The sequence below is a fragment of the Bombus fervidus genome, chromosome 1 (assembly GCF_041682495.2).
Source record: "Bombus fervidus isolate BK054 chromosome 1, iyBomFerv1, whole genome shotgun sequence".
Classification (NCBI taxonomy): Eukaryota; Metazoa; Arthropoda; class Insecta; order Hymenoptera; family Apidae; genus Bombus; species Bombus fervidus.
The window spans coordinates 16,084,605-16,108,212 of NC_091517.1; the positions used below are offsets into that span (position 1 = coordinate 16,084,605).

The following is a 23,608-nucleotide window of genomic DNA, read 5'->3' on the forward strand; positions in this document are numbered from 1 at the left end:
CGCTGTAAGGGTTCACGAGCGTGGCCATTTAACACCGGCGATCGTGCGCAGTGTGAATCATAATAATAGAACAAGTGCTGGATGCTGGCGCGAGCGCGTGCGTGTTAATCTTTCAAACGTTTCAACCATTCGACTGGTTCTGTTTAATCCGCTGCGCCGCGCCGTTTTATTGTATTTTACCTTCCTTCGTGCGAGAGAATACGAAGGAATTCTCCTTGAGAGAATCGACGAATTCTGACTGAAGAGTTTTCATTGAATTTTTAGTGCAACTAGAGGATACGAGCTGTCTAACGTATGTACATAACATTCAATGAGAATCGTGTATAATTGTTGTTCGGAATTAGTTGCAAATTGCGAATTCTAGTCTACGGTTATTTTCAGTATGATAAAATAGGGGAAAATCGAATTGTTAATTGACCTACATAATTATTATCAAAATAATAACTTAAGCATCGTTTATATATTTTAAAAACGCTATTTCTCGTCGAAAAAGCAGAATATACTTGTCTTCGTGAATTTTCTAATTACATTTGACCAAAAATCGTTACAATGAACAAACGTGTACACAGATCCTGTACCAACAAAATTAGTACTGTGACCTAACAACGTATACGTTCAACATTCTATATTCTACTTTCTCAAAAACGAAACTACCATTCATTAAAAAATAAAAAAGAAAGAGAAACTAAATAATTACTCGCGATCTTTCCACGCATATAGTAGGAAATATCGCACATCTCCACGTACATAGTCATCCGGCCAATGGTTGTCGATTTTGCGCCGTTGTTTTTCAGAGAGCGTGGCGGCCCCGCGCGATAATTAGCTACTTAAAACGTGGGTTTCTCGCCGCCTGTCCCGCGGGGTGGCGCCGACGCGAGGCCGCTCGATGAATCGCATTCTTGCAGCCACGATAAACGCGTAATGCGTTCTTCTCCCTTCCTGTCCCTTTTTCCTCTCCATCCCCTTTCCTCCTGTTGTGTTCGTTGCTCGTTTCCATCCGTGACGCGAGATGCGCAGATGCAGCTAGGGATCGAGTGCAGTGAAATTAAAATTATCGCGACTGCAACGCGGCGTGAGGCGTTTTCGTCGCTACGGGTGTTCGCACTGACGCAAAGCTGCATACGCGATAACGAGCGCCCCACGAAAATTGTCAGTGACAGAATCGACTCGAAAATGCGAACGTGCTGGTGAATACGAAGGATATGTACAATGTCAGAACGGCTGCTCTTTTGAATTTTTTATTTTTATCCAAAGTGTATCAATTTTATAGAATTTTGTATTTTCATTCAACGTTAAATGGATGCTTTTAGTTATTGATGTTAGAATATTGCACGTTGAAAGCGGTTGTTCGGTACGATGGAAATATTCATGACAGAGATGTTTCAATTATAGGATCATTGTAAATAAAATCGTGACTAACGTTCTAACGCAACGCAACGATTAAATCAGATTCGAGCCTTTCATTATAATAATATTTAAAACATAGTATTTCATGTGCTAGCTTAATTTCATTTATTCCATTCCTTTATTGATGTCCATTTAGAAAAGTACGTTCTGTTATTCCTACTGTTGCATACTAGAGAATCTTTCTGGAATTCTTTTAGTTTATGCGTGAAGCATAAATTGATGTATAAACGTTTTTCTCGTCAGAGACGTCTACATATGTACTGCTCAGAAGCCACACAGTCATCAACTCCATAAGTGGAAAAGTGAGAGAATAATGACGATATTACCGAACATTGTAGAAATTAAATCTTACCTTGGAACGTACAATTTTTCTTATTATTCCCAGCTATTTGTTCTTTGAGCTAATCAATTTAGCTTCTTCTTCGCTCCTATTATAAGCTCAAAGATGTACGAGTCGTGTACGGAAAACAACACGAAAATTCGTCGTGCAATCGAACGAAAAACCATTTGGCAAATCAGAACCGTAGAAACAATGAATCATAACGCATCCAAATGTATTGGCACTCGTATTCAGAGGTAGCCCATACGCGAGATCGTTGGAGTTCTAATTATTAGAAGATCCTATAATTTGCATTAGCTCGCAAGAGTCGGCTCGCTATCTCGCGGTACATAAATTTATCAGCGTCCCAGTGATTTCCCCGACGTGTTCAAGAGGTTATATTGGGAACGTCGATGCGTTCGCCTGTTGGTTCTCTCGCCACTTACACGAGAGTTCTACTACACGGCGGGTTCCTCGAATCGACCGTGCAATCGGAACGTGTACTCGTCGCCACTCGAACGAAGGAAATGTAGTCACGACGAAGTAAGAGAGGGAAGAGGAGGGTGCTAAAGAGAGAAAGATGCTAAAACAGGAAGAGGTAGCTTCGTGAATAGTATAGCAATGGAAAACGGGTAACGATAGGGGACGAAGAAAAGAGATAGAAAAAAATGTTTAAGTTACGATAGAGACGAAGACGCTATAGGCGCTGGTCGCGTGTGGCCTTCGAATTCTTCACGGAACTTGGCTCGCTACCCTCTTCGTTTTATCCGGCCCTGTCACCGTCACAGTCACGTGACCACACCCTCGCGTGTGCCGGAAAATACCCTCTGTATTTCACCTTTTAACGTTCACCCCGTTTCATGTTTGCAGCTGTTGTTACCGTTATTTTCATCCATTCCTTACTCCTTACGCGAATACGAAGATATATTTGCGCGATGACAACATCTTCTGCGCTTGCGTATCGACAAATTTTATTAGTTTTTGATCGGTGGTTTGTTGGTATTGCTCGTGGGAGTAGCTAAACAGAAGAAAGGAAATTAGGAATTGTTTCTCTGAGCGAGACACACCTATTATATAAACGTTTAGAAAACGATCATTTCAATTTCTGTGTTCCTAAGGGCACGCCTTCATTCGAAGGTGCGGTTTTAAGGACGCGTGTCTTTGATTGGACCGATCGATTTGACAGTAATTTGGAAGGTATTTAAGTAGATAGTAAGCAGTGGACATTTGTATTATTGCAAGGATGTCCGTATAAGATTGCAGCTTTGCATAAATTTCGGTGTAAAAATATTGAAAGAATTGAAATGGGGAAGAATTTTGTGATATTCTTTGCTAGAAAATAGAAAAATTGTTGGAAAAAGAAGTGATAAATAAAATATAGAAGTTATAGAAACTATGGAAAATTTAAAGAATACAGAAACGTAGAATGGAAAATATATAAATATCAACATTCTCGAGTATGTAAAAATATTCGAACATAGAAAATATATAAACATTGAAATATAAATCCAAAATAACGCAAAACATGATCCTCCGATTATTTCCAACGATGTAGAATAAAGAAGAACCTTATAATATAATCATCTACAATCGCTATGAATGGCGTACAGGTTAAGCACCATTTTAGTTTGTAAATGGAGAATAAAGAGGAACCGTTTCGTTCGCGAACCTGATCGGTTAGCCGAACAGATCCGATCGAAGCTTATCGAGTAGCTCGGTTAGGAGAAAGGCTGTCGTGTCCGACAATAGGTACGGCTGTACTACTGAAAAGCTGCTTCTCTCGTGTCGGGCTACTCCACTGCCGCGATCTGTACTCCGAGTTGCCTCGAAGAGCGATTTAAAGATCGGAACACGGAAACGAGGCAAAGAGATGCGAAGAAAGCGAGACACCGAGAATTCTGTCGTGTGTATCGAGATTTTATTTTCTTGAAACGACGATGCAATGGCCAGCCGTGGGGCAACATTTTTCGATTTGCGAGATATCTTGCGTGACGTACTGGTGCGTCGATCTTCAGCAAAAACGATGCGCTTTTAATGCATAAGGCAGAGTTTGGAAGGGATGACGAATGTATTAAAATGTTAACAACGAGAAGATTAATATGCGTGTAATATTTATAAAAGATTTAGTAAGACGAAATATTTGCTATTTTTATAGTAAATGAATTTATGTAGGACTGCTAAACTTAAATATTTTGCGTGAATACAGAAAGGTAGAAGAATAATTTACATATTTAAGTGAAGTAATATTGGATTGATATATATTGTTGAATTATTAATACTTCTTAGTAAATTTGTTCTCATTTAAATGGTTAAATTTAGACGATGAAAATTTTCGAGGAGGGAAGTTACACGTTAGCGTGAATAGTAAAAAGATCGCCTCGCGTGAGACAAAAATTATAAATTCAATTTAAAAGGACGAAAGTTTCGTGCATAGAGATTAACGAAACGGAAACGTGCAACAATGAAGATAATGAAAAGGAAGTGGGTATAATAAGATAGGAAATGGAAGAAATTTTTGAAGATAATGGTTATACAAGGATGAAATTTTGAAAATGAAATTTATAATTTGATTGATGGATAAAGATATTATGAATAATATAAATTATATCTATATTGATTACGCTTTATAATGTAAAAAATTTAGAAGAACGCTTTGAAGGAAAATTTGTATGAAAAGCATGTGTCTGACTGGTAACGAAAGAGATGCGCTCATGAATTTCTCCATAGCGAGTTGAAGCTGTTGGGATGCACGTGTGAATGCTCCAAGTAGAATGTGGATGACCGGTTAGGCGCGAGAAATAACGATTCCATGGTTCTTGGACGAGCTGCAGTTCTCCGCGTTTGCGTTCCTCCGTCCAGTTTCTTTTCCCTCGTTTTATTCCCGCGATTATTCTCGACAATATAGCGCACACTCGTCTTTGATAGCTGGCTGCACAGCTTGTTCAACAGAGTTTCTTTTTTCCTGATTTTCATTGGAATTCGATGAAATTCTTCTTATCATATTTAATGTTAATACTAACATTTTTTTTTTGTTTAATTTAAATAATATTATTCAGTGATATCTACCATTTTATTTTTTTTAACTCGATTAGTTCTTCGAAGAATTTTAAAGTTATCGTATTTGTGTTAAAAAGAAAATCCTGTGAATTTTTAAATTTTCCGAATAATTTATTTAAATGCAAGTACCTACCATCCATTTGCATAATTTTCATATTTTACACATCCTGGAAAGTGTACGCCAAAGGGTATAGCTCGATGGAACTTCGAAACTAGGTGAATAACTCCAACGATCTATATTTCAGTCTTAAAACGTTTCAGTCTTAACACTACGTGACCTAAAATGCACGCTATTCTACTTCATGAAATCCTAATTTATCCTACCATCATAGTCATACAACTCTTTCAAAAAATATATATTCTACTTCAATTATTAGGTCAACAAAATTATTATGTCAAAATATGATACAAAAGACACACACTACACCGGTAATATTTTAATAAAGCACAGAAAATTAATATTTTTGTATTAATACAAAATATATACTTTGTAACCATAAACTTTCGTGCAAACATTGTATTTGTTTGAGACATGATTTACGAATACTTGATACGAGTGTGTAGAAAATTAAATATAGAAAAGGGAAAAATATATCTGTTGGTGTATATATATTATTTCAAATATTACCAGATCGGATGAAGTATCTAGCGATTTTCTCGTTCCCCTTTCTTCCCTTATTTCCTATGGGAAAAGGAATTATCACGTATCCTCGACTGTATCGCTGTGCTGTTCGGTTAACTTTTCAAATTGGATTATTTGCCAGTAGGGCACGGTTCTCGTAGTTTCGTGGTTGGACACCAACGATACCTTTTTGCTTTCGAGGTAGCACCAGGATTGTTTAGTTTCCGCCCTTGGTTCACGTAGATAGCAATTCATGAAATTAAAAATATTTGTTATTCTAATAGATGTTAATTTACTGAATATATTCACTATCATAACTGTTCCGAAACTGTGGCAGATTTTAAGCAATTTGTTAAAAAAGTTAATAAGTTGGAGCACTGCTATTTATAGGCCACCTATAGGTCAAAGTATCGAAAGTTTATTCAAGCAGTTAATGTCAAAAAATATCTACTTTGGTACTTCTCCGCTAATTATCTCTCCGTAACAATCTTCTATATTTGTTCAAAGGGTTAGAACATATATATTATAATTATTCAAGAAAAAATGCCCTCATTATTTTACGTTTATTACCATCGTAGTAATGATATTGAAGTACGTAAATTTTCTTATCGAGAACGCTATCTCTGGCTTTTTAAATCAACACCTTCAGATTATCTTTAATATACTTATATATATATTAGTTTTAATTTTTAATCTCGATTAGTTTTTATCTTGAATGCTTATCAAACCGCTTTCTCAACCTCAATCTCAAAGCAAACATTTGACTTCGCAAATGAAGAGAACACAAAATGCTGATAGGAGCAATTACTTCCACACAATCAGGAAAAATGTGAGAATTAAATCCCTTCGAGAACAAGACCCAAGATTTCTGGTTTCAACGTCCACGATGAAGGTCTTCATTTCGAAGATCGTTCCCGCTAAGATAATCACGCGATGCTCATATTTGTACAGTTAAAAGGATCAACGGAAGCGCATTAGAAAAGGGAAGGTTGTATAATTCATCTTGCGTAGTCCAGCTACAATTCTCTCGGCCGTAGCAAGTATCAAGGATTCTCTCGTCGCAGTTTCTCGTTTCTTTCTCTGTGAGAGGGATTACATGATGCAGCAGCGCAAGCACCAAGTACGCCATTGTTCCACGGTGTTAACTTTTCGACCGGATTATTCCGCTGCAATGTTCACAGCTTCCTGTTCGTTAGCCAACGGCCATTTTGACCACTGCTGTTTCGTTACTTTTAAGGATAACGATACTGTTTATAAGATCTTTTAAACAAAGTCAATGATTTCAGATTTTCTTTTCTTATTCGTACATATATCTTTTATTTATGCTATACGTGTAAATTAGTCTGCGTATTAGTGGTGAACCCTTTACTGCAGGTAAATTTAGCTGAAGTTTGAGTTTATTTAAACGTCAGTTCGAATGAAGAGGGAAGTTCGTCTTTGAGAAACGAACCTAGTTATTTTATATTAGTTATTATATGCTGGAAACCATGTAATCGTGTACACGTTCTGTGTCGCTTAATAGAAACCTAACAAACTCAAATGACGCCTAATCAGTTAAATCGATTCCACTTTAATCCGTCGCTGGTGGAAAACCGTGGCGGCGAGCAGGTTTTCACGAATCGAACCGCAAATTGCAAATGCACGCTTTGCTCCCGTTTCAATTTGCTCGAGTATTCGGTTCCGCCTTAATCCCTCGGATTAATTATTTCACCTACGTTCGTGAGATGTCGCGACCCGATAAAAAGCGAATCGCGAAGCCAGCGTTCGACCCTCGGTAATTTCACGAGAACCCTCTCCATCTGTGTATTGCAATAACCCAACATTTGGTCCATGAATCGATGTTGTTTGACAGTGAACTAGAAATATTCCCGTGATTGTTATTAAACATAAAGAATTACATTTATTTTTAATATAATAGAAAAATTTTTTCCTTCGTTCTTGAGATATTTCATGAAAAAAATACTGCATTTTTTTCAGACGGTGACTTCATCCCCTGAAATCGAATTATTGCACCAACGAAAAATCGGATTGTGTTACGTATGAGATATTTTATTTGTAGGCAAAATTTCGTAACTTTTATAACTTTCGGGTTGCTTAACCTTCGTTGTTAGATGTTAACACTGAACATTCTGCCAAGTTTGCTATTAATTGGAAACTAATTGTACAGATATCAATAACAGTTTCGTTTATTTCACTAGATTTGTTTTTTAGAAGTTCTACAAGCTAAGAAACGTGGTAGTTGATTATTTTTCTTCAATTCCGGAATTCTATGGGACATGTAACAATCTGAAACCGGTTGATTGCGTGATTATAATTTCAGGTTTTATTACGCGGGATAATTGATTTTCCTCCTGTGTGTGCAGTGACATTTTCGCGAGCGTTATTTAAAATAACGTAAATATCTTTTAGCCTTTAATAAACTTTCGGCAGGATCGAAATCTGCTCAGTGATTTGTAACAAGAGAAAGTCACACCTACACATAGTAACCTAACTGAACTCCGATATTTCCTTCCTACACTCAGAACGAAAAGGTCGTCAAAATTTCCGCGTATATTTCAAATATGCGGTCAATCTCAAATATTCTGCGATAGCAGCAATTTACATTCTGAAACATTGATCATTTACGCCCACAATCTGCGCTACTACATATCTTCGAATCAGTATCCACATTTCCATTTAAATTCAACATCTATTTTTGCCTCACGATCTATCCTTGAATTGCATCTCTCAAATCCTCCAGGTACAAATCTTCAATTTGTAAAATTCTCAATTTCGCTCTTCATTACTATATCCATCCAACGGAATCCTCCACTGTTTGCTATACGATAGTAGAATTACCATGCTGAATGTGTATATCGTGGAGGTCAGCATCACACCGCGTGGAAGCGAAGACGGAGGTCACCGTCTGAAGAGACTCGTGCAATTCACCTATGTACAGAATCTTCTTTTCTTCGTTTACCTTGAACAACGCAACACGTGCGTCCAATGATGTAAGCAGAGGATTACTTCTCTCGAGTACAATCCGGATTTCTCGTTGCAAACAGACTGGATCCTCCGTCAGAAAATGCCCATTTAAAGGTCGACCTGATTCGGAGCGACGTCTGTGTGCAAAAATGTTTCAGCGAATAAAATATTTCTTTGTACGATATGCAACGTATCATGGAACATTAATGTACATTTCTCCTCATTTTTTACTTGGAGAAAAGTGTTTGTGACTTTGTGGTGGTTTCGTTGAGAATCTACTAATGGGTTTATCAGTGAACTTATCTTGATCTTACCAGTCATTCAATGCTAAAAGTTAGGCGAAATAGTAATAGAAGGTAAGTGGAATTATTATTGATATGTGTAAAATTAATTTCCAATTAATAACAAACTTAGCAGAAGGTTCGATGTAGAGAAACATATGAAGAAATAGAAAGAAATGGAAAATGAAAGAATAGAAAATTATGTTCGTAGCATTCACTGGTGGCGACGAGAATAGCAGAGTTCCGATACGCACAAGTGCGTACGATTTTATTCGTTTTCAACTTATTTCAATATCTCGATAGTCGTTCTCCTGCAGCGCGATGTTGCGCTCCCTCTACATAACTCCATTATGGTTTTGTGGATCATTAGGCAGCGATACTTATTTGTGGATCATTAAGCAGCCTCGGATTCCTATGAACTAACTGCTTTGTACGTTCGCCGACTGTTTGCTCGCGGCGGGATGTTTGGTTTCCGGTGACGATCGACAACGTCATGTTTTCCTGTAGATCGTCTTACTGTTTGGTTGTTTGGAAATCTCATCGATTGTAAATCAACTTCCTTATTATACATTTTGTTTGGAAGGGGAAATTGCTGAATGTTGTGATTTTGTGCAAATAGATGACATAAAGCTTCGTTAAGTTGAGTTATATCGAGGTTTTTTTTATGTTAGAGTATCATTTTGAACGAAGATAACAGAAAATGGATAGATATTGTTGCATATATGAATATATCTGTTTATTTAAAATAAAACAATCGTAAAATATTCGATCTAAGGTTTGTTCAGATTTTATATTAAATGTTATTTAGGAGATCGTCAAAATTACGCCAAGATAATTTGAAAGTTATTAAAAGAGAAAGAACAATTTTAGCAACAATTTTATCTCTATCGTACTTCCTCTCAGAGAAAAATTGTATTTATTTCTAAAATTTCATTTCTTAAAATTCAATCTCATAGACACACAACCGTAAATATATTCACATATAGTCAAACTATTTAACAAAGCATCTAGCAGAAAGACTTATTTATAGAACGACTTAGAATGATAGAAGCTACTTTCAACAACTTCTGAAATTCCACGTTCAATTTCACTTCCCATGTCATCAACTTCACCTCTGTAGATTTTATAAAAGCAACACCTACATTTCAACTTCATAGCGACATCTCCATCCTCTCCTCGCCATTATAACCCAACTGCGATCGAAAATCAGAAGCTGAAAGACCTACCAATTTGTCGTCCCCCGGTATATCCTTCAGCAAGAATATATTCGTAGATCGTCATGCAAATCACGAGCGCTATGATTAGCGATTACTGCATCGTGATATTAGTCGCGACGCGATTCTCGCGAGATTTCTGCTCGTGAATCAGGTTGCTGTGCAACATGTTGACGACGACGGACTTATAAGCGCATTCAAGCGTGTAACTTGACGTTTCCAGTCGTGATAAAGCTGCTGCGACTGGTGTTACTTCCGCTTATAATTTGCATTCCAGCGTGACATCGATTAATAATAGCGATCGATTATCTCAACGATCTTATCTAACATCGATTAGTGTCTATCAGGTGTTTGGTAGACTTTGGAGAACTTGAGATGTGCAATCTTATAGGATCGTTTCGAATAATTGAGATTAAGGGAATTCTATTTGAATTGATTAATGCGTTTCTTGTTGATACAATTGGCTTTTGTTTCTCCATGTTGTATGCTTGGAAATAATTCTCGTAGAAAATTCATATTTACGTCGTAAAAGCTTATGCACGCGTTTCGTTACAAATTATTATAAAGCTAAAAGAACGAAGGTCTGATATTTTTACTGTGCGAGATGACTAACGTACTGAATGAATAGAGCGATGCATTTATTGTCTCAATTGCTTGTCATCTATGATTTTACAGTATTTAACTTAACACAATTACTTACAGTCGACATCAGATTAACCGAGTAGAAACAGATAAATATCGAATCATCTTCAAGTTGAGCGATCGGTAATCGTTCCCGCTAAATCGAAATTTAATTTACATGGACGATTTCTAATAATTTAAGATCGGTTGACTGATCAAAATTACCATAGTAAAAGAGAAAAAAGAAAACAAACGTTATATAAGTTACTAAGCAACTCATCTAAAATTCATCTATTTCGCTTCTGGTTACAACACGAGACGAGACACCAGCACAGGTGTAGAATATTCCTGAGATCGATAACGTGGCGCTTAGTCAGTCGCAATCACCGGCTCGAATGGATATTATTAATTACACGAGACGGCGCTAACCGTTCGTGTAATTAATAACTGATAGTCAAGGCAGCCTCTAATTTCGAATACCTGCAATACCTGCGGCCAAATATCATCCGTAACAAGTTTGTCAACCTGTCTGCCTCGTGTTCGCCAATTGACCCTCCTGCACACAAGCCACATAATAGCAAAGATGGCGATTATGCGAAACACACGCGTATCACGGGTGCAACGGGTGCAACCGCGCTTATGGCTGCGCCCGGACACGAGTCATCGATCGATAAGCCTCTGTGTTCACGTGAAGGTATGCACGAAGTACAGAATCGTTCGAGGAACACGCGTCGATCGTTAATGGCTGCCGTTCGTCATTAACGATGCTCGATTGCACAGCGTTCGCGATTGGAAATACCCTGGAAATATACTCGATCCGCGAAAATCTCGGAAAGTGTTCCCTCTTTTTGTTCGTGTTCTCTACATGCTCGTTCGCGCGTGAATATTCTCGCTCCCGTATACTGTCCGCGTTTCACCCACGTACATGAAAAAAAAAAAAAAAAAGAAAAGGATAATGCCCGATCGAGGAATATTATGATGGAGAAAATGGGAGCACGCGAGAAATTTTCAGAGAAGGTTGAAAAAGATGGAGGAGAATGGAAGGGAAAAAGGGTTGATAGGATTTTGATTGTAGGGCTCGAACGAAGAATGTGTTGATTTTCCTTACTTTTGAGTTTTGGGTTTTTTTTTATAGGGATATATTAAGTTGGAAGTTAATTCTTATTGTTACGATACCTGCAGCAAAGTAGTATGATTTATTATTTGTAGAATTTATTGTTAATGAGAAAGTAGTACAAATGCACTTTTTTTTTAAAAACAAGATAAGCGGAGAAAATGATAAATTAAATTTACATTCATAAATTAAAATTACATTAGTTAAAGAATTTCTCTATGAAATTTTGGCTTTTTGTAGGTTTCTTGTTTTTTTTTTTTTAGTAAACTCTTTTTCTTTTTGTTCCATTAAACGTACCATAGAGAGTTAAGAAAATAAACACTTCCTTTCTATAGACCTAATTCAGATCAATCTTTCAATTATCTTTCTCCCCCAATTATTCAAACTAATTATTTCGTCAGCAACTAAATATCCCCACCAATCAAGCATTCTAAATCAAACCTTCCTCATCACTACTTCATCTCATCAATTTCACGCTACATTCATCAGCCTGTTTCAACACCATTAAACTCTCTTTCGATCTCTCTCGATTTACTTCCACTGGTGAATGCATCGAACACTGTATTTCATCCGGTGGTACAGAATCCCACACGCGAGGATTTCCATTGGAAACTTTATGACACGTTCGTGAAAAAAGGAGGCTATTTTATATGTCAAAACTGAGAACGTTAATGTGTTGCTGGCAGTAATGGTTTATTCTCTGTGACAAAAAGCTTTGAATTCTTTTATTCTTCGATAGAACAAGAAGTTTTCGAAAAATATTATGTACAATAAACTATGGATGAAATAAAATGTGGTCCGTAATGGTACATGTAATGCTAGAAGATCTGAAGGAATTTTGAAATGCTTAAAATGAAACATTTTGAACAATTTCTCTAAAAAATGTGAGCTACAAGTACATAGAGAGAGATCACATCTAGAAATCAATTACCATACACATTTTACCACGAAAGAAATGGATTTACCATAACAGATATTAGAATAAAAATTCGACAATTCACACTGAACACTCAAACATCTATTACGTTACAAGATCCATTAATCCTGGTAATGTTATTCTGTAAAATTGAATAATGCAAAAATGCGCAGGATTCTTCTTTTCGTATAAGAAAATCCGTTCGTCAAGAATCGCGATATCAATTTACCATTCGCTGAAACCAGTTTAGATTGACGTGATATACAATATCCAGGACACGCGAATCACAAGATTTGCCTCATTTTGGTTAAACGTTGACGGTGCAATCCCGCGAAGGAACTAATCCACGCAGTTTGACTGGCGATCATGACTCGCTGTGAACGCGTTTAAGCCTTTATTCTCACACAAACAACAATAACCAGAGGAACGAAGCGACCATCAACCGTGTCTGAATCTCGATTAGGCCAAAGCAGCGTTAAAGTGTCCTATGGCCCGTAGAAGGCGTCTCTTGTCCCAGACCCATTCTCCATATTAGTATTCCCGACTGAATGGTCGGTTCAGAGCTCGTCCTTGTCCGCGGAAGCTCCAGCAGTTTCACCAAAACTCCTTCTCTGTAAGCAGCGGATAACAAGACACGTGCTATGCAGATGTCGCGGCCAGCAGCTCCCACCGGGACATCCCGTCGTGATTTAGGCTAATTATGCGCGACCCGACCAAGGTACGAGCTTTCTCCTACAGCCTCATAACTAAAAGCCTACGGTGTTTCCGCCCCCTCCCATCTTACACGGTTGCTCGTTTTCGTGAGACGATGCGGATTACGTGATGGTCTCCTGCAATTTACCCTTGTACTACTGGCTTTTTCTTGCCGTTATGCGAAAGGAATTAAGGATTACGGAGGTTGAAAAGAGAAATTTGGATTAATAATTGTTGCAAGGAGATTGGTTGGCAACGGGGGAATGGAAAGCGGTTAGGTCAGATTTATGAGTACTGCGGATCTTTATAAATTTGTGGGAGAAAGGATGCAGAAACGCACAGATTTTAATGTGCAAGAATATATAAAATATTCAAGATAGGGCTGGTTATAATATTTAGTAAGAAATTTTTTTCTAGATTTTAGGAATGCAAAATGAATCCAAAAGCACTCCCCCGGATAAGCTTGAACCTTGAATCTGTAGCGGCACATGAGTTAGAGGACAATTCAAATCATATTGTTGTTTTGCTTCGGAGTATCAAGATTGTTAGGATACACGTAATGTATTAATAAACTCCGGGCAAAACAATGTCGCTGTAATGTGCAACCGTCGAACGAAGTCGAATTTGAATTTTCCGGCTCTCCCTCGACCAGTACAAATAAACGGACACGATCGCAAGCAAATCAGTTATCTAGAGTTAAATGTGTTGTCTACGAGTTTTTATCGAGTATCTATCAGCGATCTAATCAGCAATTATACACTGTCTTAGCGAATACGTTTGTACGAGTGTCTCAATGACATTATTTATATTTATATTTATTTATATAATTTAAATATATTTGACGGGTTGCAACAGCAAGTTCTCGTTAGTCTAACTACCGATCCTCCACCAGTCCTCTACAAATCTTTTAACTTTTTCTTCAGACATGCTAAGGGTTTTAATGACAAAAATTGCCTGATACAACATAAAAAAGCAAAACAACTACGCTCAGTCAGACAAACTCCACGGGAGAGAATTATTTACTTTCCGCAGCACCTGACATAATGGTAGTTACCAGCAGTAGAACGAGTGGCGTCGAAACAGGAGGTCCGCAACCGTCGAGTCTCTAATTACCGTAATGAAGATTATTCGCGGCATGGTCCGCGCAAAAGGGTGCGTCGCTGTCTCGGTGAAATGGACGCGTGACCATGCAGAAATTCTCTAGAATAATCGACCATCTTTTGATATTCAAATATTTTACCCTCTGCAGACTGAATTACTAAAATACGCGGTATTCGTTGCGTGTGTTTAGAAGGATTTTGAAAGAGCTTTTGCCGTTTCTAATGTCACGGTTTTTAAGCGTTGATTTTCCTAGAATGAAATTACGCTAAGAAGCTGTATTTATTTAATTTAAAACTAACTCGAAATTTTGGAACCGAAGTGAAATGTTCTACTTCGGAAGCCTAAGGAATATTTAACAAACGTTCTTTTCAAGAACAATATGTGATAATAATAATTGCGTATAAGTCGATCTAGTCGGCGTATTCATCGTAAATTACTATGTTATCACAACTCCTAAAAATCGCCTGTTCATTATATAGCAATCATATGAGATAATTGTGTATCAGTATCGAAGACTATGCTCTTTTGTTTGTTCCATACAATGATTATAGTTTTCAAGATACCGACGGGACCAAGGAAACGCATCTTATCTCTCATAGGTGATTCCACTTTCAACAATCGCGAACGATCCAATATTGAAACTGATTGCATGTTGATATATCCAATCATTTTAGAACGGGATGCAAGATTTACTAGAAAAATTAAAATGAAAACCTTTTTGTACTTTTGTAATAGTTGATCATGTGCGTGGATTGCGTATAAGCAAGAGAAGAAAAGAGAAGAAGAAAAGAGTGATACGAAGGCGTTGAAGAAGGCGTGTTCCGATATTCCATCGTATAAGATATATTTAGAAGCTCGTAGAATTGAAAATTTAATATATATAGAAGACGATTGAGGCTTGGCTCGATTATGCGTGGCCGGTGCACGCGCCCAAGACCTTGTGACACTTAGGTACGTCGGTCATAAGTCGTTCGCTGTAATAAAGTACTGACGAGGTACCGGATCGGAGCAATTTCCATATGGTGCGTACGAACAAAGGATTGGTGGAGACAGCCAATAAGTGGCCCGAGGCCAAAGAGGAACGCCGTGTGTTCTCATTATGCGATGCTTCGCGTTAGAAATTCACAAAGAACGAATTTAATTCGCAGGATATGATGGTCGTTTGATAATCTGATTCTAATTTCGATTCGTTCATCTTGGTAACTTGGAATAATGTAGGATACAGCGTATAATGCACACAGATACACGTACCATAGAACAAGAATTATTTATCGGTACATACACGTTGCTTTCATGTTTGAGATTATTATTTATTTCCATACGTCCTTACTGCGCGTGCAGTATCTTTGGATTATCGAAAAGAAAAATCGAATGAATTAAAATGTCAAGTCCAGTTGGCAAACATTTAAACCTCAAATATAAGTTATTAAGAAACACGTGGAGGCAGGAAGATTGCTGTTAAACATGGAAACAAACGCCAAAATCAACATGCAAAAATGTTGGTCGAGACTTATTCTTCGAGTTATAGAAGTATTAAATAATTTAAATAATTAAATAATTTCCCAAAACGATAGTTTCGTTAGAGGATTACAATTAAGCGTACGATGTCCATTGGATGGCACAAAACAAAAAATTAAGGGAGGTTTAAAGTCGGACTAGATTACCACGACTCGATTGTCGGGGTCAAAAGTCATCGAAGCCATACAAGGAACTACGCTCGTGCCTTCTACTTCCCTCTCCGTCCTTTTTCCCTTCGCCAGCCGGTGGATGAGATATTGAAGAACGGTAGCCATTTTGTATCATTGACCGGGCAACGAGCGACGACAGGACAATAGTCGCCACTTGTCCACCGCTTTTTTGCTAGAAACCAAATTCCAGCCCGCCTGTGGCGATCCGTTGTTCGCCTCTGTAGCTCTGGATGAAAAGCACCGGGTCGATCTGATCTACGTTCGACCGTGGATCATACCTTTAGCGCCAAATCATACCGAACGCGTACGCGATCACTACCGTCCGGGAACAATCGAAATGCAATAAAATTCGCCTTTGTAGAACCCTTTGTAACCGTTTTTTCGTGGTAAAAGGATTAAAAAACGATTGAGATACTTCGATAGAATTAGGGTATATTTCGTAAGTGAGTATTACAGTAGAGTTAGAAGGCAAATTAGTGGCAATAAATTTGGTAACGCAGTATGTTGGAAGAATGTAGAATTTCAGAATTCATAACGGTATGGTAAATAACTTTACCAGAATTTTACGATTTTTTGTTTGAAGAAGCAAATCTGTTGCACCGAGAGGGAAATTTAAATATTTTCTACATTTACGATTCGGATTGTTTTATTACTTAAGACACAGTGTTTCTTCCTAAACTTCGTAACAATATAAATGTCTATTTGCATAGACCCGAGTGAATAATAATTTGATACCAATATTTTTAGTCAAACTAGAATGTGATTGATTATGAAATCTTTCTAAAATAGTATTTGCACAAATCCAAGCTGACGGATGAAACAATTTGCTATTTCACTTATATATCAATACCGTTTACTTAAACCTCAGAATATACATATATTACCAATTACCAAATTTTCATAAAAGAAAATATTCTCACATACTTAAGTTGAAATACGAAATAATTTACTGTTTAATATCAATCAGTATTGTTACGTCGCGTGAGTCGGTACCTGCGACGTCCCTCATGGTCAGGCCGCCGGGGCCTGCACATCGTAACACTGACCTGCAATAAACCCAAGGAACCACCATAGCCCACATCTGTTAACAATAACATTGCATCCTTTGCACATTATCGGTTTATGAGTGGTCCCTTAAATGGGTCCTTAGGTTTATTGCACGCTCGTACTCATTACGGAGAAAGCGAAGGTTTGCCCAGCGAGGTAGTAGGTTTTTCCCAAGGACAGAAACAAACGTGATTCATATTTGCCGAGGACTGTGCCCTCGTATTTAATTCATTAACATTGGGAATACCCAATGGGCATTGCGGATCGTTACCCTCACTTTTCTACCGAAAAGTGTGAACTACGAATCCGCGTTCTTAGTTCATCAAGGATACACCCACGACGAGCTTTCTTCCTAAATAGTACGAGACGGGTCAATCACTGTTCTACTAGCCCTCAGACAGTCAAGTCCATTGCTCTAAGATCCCTTGGACAGTCAAGTCCACTGTTCTACTAGTCCTCGGACAGTCAACTTCAAGTTCTACCATATCAGTCATAGTTCTTGCCTCTCTAACTACCACGTCTAGCAACCTTCGGGTTCATCAACACGCTTTCCAAACACGGTCTGTTCACATCTAGTAGTGTAATCCAGTATAAATAAATACATATATAATATAACTGTGAAGTCCAGTTATATTCCAACCCAATCACCCCTTATTCTCCCACAAGAAATAAGGGGATCGTCCTGTTCGTGGTGTGGATTCGTATAATCGTAACGGGAATTTACGACTCCCGTTGACGCGCTATAACGCGACTGTCTCCCCGCGACTGGACGAAAATACAAGTATCTTCCAATCAAATCAGAACATTACTAATTATGGAATCTTTTGTTTCTAGGTGTCCGCGGGTCAGCATATGCAGCTAACAGGCGACCTGAAGCCAGGCGTATCAGTGGCGGCGCAACAGGGCATGTATTTCAATCAGCAACAGAACCAAAGTCAGTCAGGACCGGCCGGGCAGACGGACACGTATTGTTCGGTTTCTCAGTCTCAAACGATCAACTTCACGCAGCAAAGTCTGAGACAGAGAGCTGCGGCTGCAGCCGCGGGTGGCGTTTCCCAACCCGCTGGGGCTGCAGCTGCACGCAACCATCCCCAGCAAGTGCCCCCGAATCAAGTGGATCAACATCAACACGCGAAGATTCTTCAGCAGCAGCAGCTGATGCGCGCTCAGCAGGTACGTGTCTTATTCCATAATCGATCGAAAGTTTTCTAGAATGTCTTGTCGTGTACCCGAGCCACGAGGGTGTGAGCCAGGGGACTGGTTTATGGTTTAATTACCTAATGGTACCGCGAGCGATGTTTATCTATGGTAATAGAAATGGTGTTTCGCGAGTAAAGGGGTGAGGAAACTTGATTCGTGATGGGTTTGGTTTAATCTGCGGTTGATCGGGGGAATTTTAATTTCGATAAAGGAATAGGGGTGTTGTTCTTGGAATAAGGTTGGTTGGAGGTTGCGAGGAACGTCGCGGTATTTTATACTCTCATCGCGATTGCAAATAATCGTGATTATGCGAAGGAAAATTTGTAAGATTGTAATTAGTTATTAAATTTTGATCGGGGAGATAACAGAGGGGTTCGCCGGAGAATTAGGTTTTGTAATAATTAATTCAACGGATAAAGTGATAGTAGAGATTACGATAGCTATAGTAGCGAGGGAAAGTAGCCTTTACAAAATACTTAACATTTAAAAATGTTAAGAATCTTGAGAGAAGTGAAATTTTTTTCAAATTCTGCGAATAGAATAGAAAGAAATTGAGGATTCGCGGAGTCGTCGCGACGCGCGTTATTCGAAACATTAAGTTGGTATCCGGCGATGGCGAGCAACAGGTATCGCGGCTCCTTTGCAACTTCTCGGTTCCATCGCGTTGAAAGAAACGACGCAAATAGGACAAGCGTCTTGGAAGCCGCTGAACAATGAATGGAAACTTTTTCTGTAACCGGGAAATCTGAGTTCGCGTGCACTTCCTGGAGAGAACGTAATGTCTGGTGTTATCGCGACTAAACAAGATCTTGCCTTTTTTACGATGTTTACGAATGCGGTTTGCCATGCTTGAAGGCGTTCGATCGAGTGAAATTATTGCGGTTTGTTATTCACCATTTTTTGTTCCTGTTATTTATGTATTTTCGTTGCTAAATTAAATGTTTATTTTACTATGTGCTATTATTCATATGCAATTGACTGTGACTTCGTGTTATGGTTTATTTTGTGAATATACGAAATTTTTAAAATTCTTACAATTCTTACGTTGTAAAAAATCTAACAGCATGAAAAATATTGTCTAACAAATGGAAATTAATTTAGATAAAGAGAATAACGTATGAATTTTTTAATCTTTTAATAAAAGTCCATAATTTTAATACTTTGTAATACTTTGTTATTGCTCCAATATGGTTGCCTTCGTTGTTAGACTTCTTATGTATCAGACACGACGATATTTACGACTTCAGAAAATATTCTAAGATGGACTTTAATTTGTTTTTTCGTATGTTTCATATTGTATCATTATCTACAGTTTTAATTGTCAATTATGAGGATAAAAATTAATATAAAAAATCACAAAAACGAAGTTGTTATATCCAATGTTTGAATTTTGATAAAATTATATTATCCAGTTTAAGTACTTCTTTCTGTCGCATAACAAATAATAAAAAAAACACGCACTAACAAACACTGTGACGACAATAAACACGGTGAATTGCTAATAAGCGATGAAAAAGTGACCGTCGTGAAGATATTACGACGTTACGTATGCAAATTTGGTCTTCTCTGCTTTTCATTCCATAAACAGCACTTATACATATCGGCGTGTGTATTCAGCTCATTAGAGTTTTAAATTGCAGGTGAACGCGTTAGTTTTACATCTTTACGAATTACGTCGCATTAAAGCCATTTAGAACTTGTAGAGTTTATCGGTCCATATTGTTCTTTGTACCGACACGAACAAAAGAGGAAAAGGAAAACAGAAAAAGACGAGACGAAAGACGTGCGCCTGTATCGAGCCTGTTGTTCTAGTTACTCAAGGTATAATGTAACGCCGGCAACTTTGCAATCAGACAACATTTGCATGCAGTCATTTACATCTTGTCCAGCGCCGTGTTCTTCATCTTTTATGCATTTCCAATTTGCATCGGAAGAAACTGTGTCCACGAGCTCAATTACTGTCACTGAATCGTCTTCTTCCACGAATTATCCCCTCGAACACTTGCTCCTTCGCTCGGCTATTGAAAAATTGCTAAAACATTGAATATCAAATTACACGTCGAGTCATCGAAATCACATTTGCATAAATTCACCCTATCACCTGCCGATCTAATTCTATAACACGAACGTTATTCGATATTCCTTCAACAGGAATGTTCATAAAATGTGTGCCTAATACGTCGACAACTATCGTGGTCATCGATCAGCCACGTTTTACTAGACCTGTTAGAACGATCAAAATAAGGTAAATTTCGACAAAGACTTAAATAATATCGTCGAAAGAAAGTGTCCAAATACAACATAATATTTTGCAAAGATTAAATATCATGGTATAGCATATCTCAATCTATTGCGGTTCTCAGAACAAATTATATAAAAATTCGTATGACAGTTAACGTAACAAATGTTTAAAAAACATATCTCATGTGTGATTTATTTGTCAAAGTATATTAATAATTCTGTTTATTCCAAACCTATCGAGAATAAATCTAGAAGAACGTAAATATCAAGAAATAACGAATCACGATAATTTATCAACATCCTTTCAAGAAAAACCTACTGGAAGAAAATCGAAAGCTGTTCGATGAGCAAAGTAAAATTATTAACGATTTATAAATCGTAACGGGTTCTCTGCGGCGCGGTCACGTTCCCGCTTGCGGACACGCTGCACGATTTATTAACGAATGACTCAGTTGTAATACCAAGCATTACTTTAACGATGTTAGAGTATCGAAGGCAACTCTCTGATCGTGCTCCAATTACTAATTGTAGGTCTCACGCAATTGGTTAGTCATTCTTCATCAGTGCGGATCTTTCTTTTCTTCTTTCTCTATATTTGCTTCGATCACGTTTTCTTCCTTTTTCTTTTTTTTTTTGTTTTTCGTACGTTCGTTATAATAGAATAAAACAAACGTAGGCTGTACAGGTTGAAGAGTTAAACACCAGATCGTTTGATAATTGCTTGTTCTTGATGTTAGGTAGAATCGCTTGGAATCGTGTTACAAAATGAAGGAAGATTTTTCAAGATTGCATGGGTCGAGCTCTGGGTCACTTTCTATGTAATTGAGCTACCGTGAAGTGCAATCGCGTCCCTAATTGCCGTGAGAACGTCGGCGAAGTTTCCTCGATTTTCGAAGAATAACGAAGATTTGTTGATTCTTCGGCGAAATGATCGATCTGTAATATGCGGTTCTCTTAAATCAGATTTTTTAACGATTGATAATCGATTATATCGATTGGTATGATATAGTATCGACGAATATCTTTTCTTCTCTTTCTTTAGGAATTGGGATTAATTTAGATATTGTATCGATTTTAAATTATATTATTATAATTATTTTCTCTATTTTTAAACTATGTTCGTTTTTATTTTCTTGGATAGTCTCCCTTATATCAAAATTACTTACGTCGCCAAAATTACAAATATTAAAGCAGATTGTTAAACAAACTAATAATTTTAAGTGATCCAGTCAAGAGTTAATCTGTAGAGAACCATTCATTTCCTTCTTCTCAACTACGAATCAGTGGAAGAACGCGCGTGAAATTGCTACATGCTGATTTTAAGAGCGCTTCCTCCGTTCACCAGAAGCTCGTTGTGAGAGCAACAGGGCGGTGCTCGTTTAATCGTTGGTTGTTGCACGTTCAACAACGGAAAAAATACTTATGTTTGCTGGCGAGAGTGCTCCGATTTTACACGTTCAAATTTTTATACGTAGATAGAAAGTTTGGAACAGTGCACCAATCACGTGATAACTACGTTATTTAAGATTTATATGCATGTTCTAAAAAAATGTAACAAAACAGGGCAAGTTAAGAAGTTTAATCGCAGTTAAATAAAAGATTCTCTTAATATAAGTTCATGATTGGTTCCAGGTCTTACATTTAATGTACAGATATCTTGTGAAATTGAGAAAATACAATTTTGTTCCATAATATTATATCCATATGAATATTACCAAAAAATAAAAATTCACAAGTGGCAAACAAAAAATTGTGCTAAATATTTTACCTACGTAATAAAAGTAGTATTAAAGTAGTACAAACAATTGTGTAACCCACTATGTGTCAGAAAAAATACAGAAGGGTGTAGAAAAAACCGTAGAAGATTTAGGAAGAAAGATGCAGAAAAAATGGTGAAGAAACATGGTGAATGCGTATCTCGTTTGGTAATGAGGAAAACATGCGGCTACTGTTTCTGGTTGCCTTTCCGTCTTCATTGTCGTCATCGTATACGCGGACTTTCGTCGACGGCCGCGTAACACCAGGAAGTGGAAATGCAATCCAAGGGGTCTTGTGCAACGACACCGATGCTCGGAACTTCCGTGCTCACCAGTTCGACGACAATGCGACTCCTAACGAGTCATCGATGCGTACCGTGAGCTGAGTTGCAATTATTCCCCGTGGAATCCGTCGGTTGGCTTTCTAACTCGTACCTTATCGCTGTTCAAGACTCGTCAGTCGAACCTTATATCGTGTTCTTCATCCGCGATTCCGTTTTAGTATCGCGCATTTATGACGTTACCGCAGCAGCTAGCAGGTGTTTTTAGCAGAACTTCAAGTTCGAATGAAAAGATATATTACAATATTTTTTTATTGGGCCAGAGTGGTATTTGAGTAAATTTAGTTATACACAAATAGTAGCATATTATTAGTAGTTCAATGGTACAGTTGTTCGTTGTTTCTTTCGTTTTATAAGGAAATAATAAACGCACAATGTTTTTTGTTTTATATTTGTTTATTGAATTATACACGAACGTAATAATGGAAATATAACGAAACGGATCATACCTAATTCAATAAAATAATATAAAACAGAAATTCTTGTTCATCTATTATCACCTTACGAAACGAAAGAAACTTTTCGGACAACCTAATACAACAGTAGTGTTGTACGCACTGGGCTTCGAATCGCGAAGTCAAAGTATCCGAGGCACGTAATTTCATGTAATTGAAATCCATTATTTACTTGTTCTTTCAGGTGATGCAACAACAGCACATGGCCGGAGGAATGGGTGGCGTGAGACCACCGCCTCCCGAATACAAAGCGGCGGCTCAGGCCCAAATGATGCACGCCAGTATCGGTATGGGTCAGCAGCCTAGGTTTCCCAATACCGGGCCTATGCGTAGGGTTACACAACAACCTATGCCACCTTCAGGTGAGTACATCGTACTGTCCACGACTAATGAATGTATGACTCTTCGTTTGGCTAACTAGAATTCCTTCATACATATATGTATGTCAGTGTTGTTTCTATGTTTCGTTTATACCGATTAAGTTAATTATTAAGGATAATTGTGTACTTCTCCACTATGCACAGTTTAATTATGTAATTAATGAAATGAAAAAGATAAGTTTAGTATAAT

At 37.7% G+C, this 23,608-nt stretch overlaps 1 protein-coding gene across 6 annotated transcripts in view; it reads left to right on the forward strand.

The window, feature by feature from the left end:
• Positions 1-23,608, forward strand: part of Mam (neurogenic protein mastermind) — a 249,876-nt gene that overhangs the window by 211,715 nt on the left and 14,553 nt on the right. For all 6 annotated transcript variants that reach the window (XM_072004426.1, XM_072004437.1, XM_072004448.1 and 3 more), the window contains 2 exons: positions 17,879-18,217; positions 23,223-23,400. In XM_072004426.1, the coding sequence (XP_071860527.1) occupies positions 17,879-18,217; positions 23,223-23,400 (517 nt within the window). The remainder of the gene's footprint in view (positions 1-17,878; positions 18,218-23,222; positions 23,401-23,608) is intronic.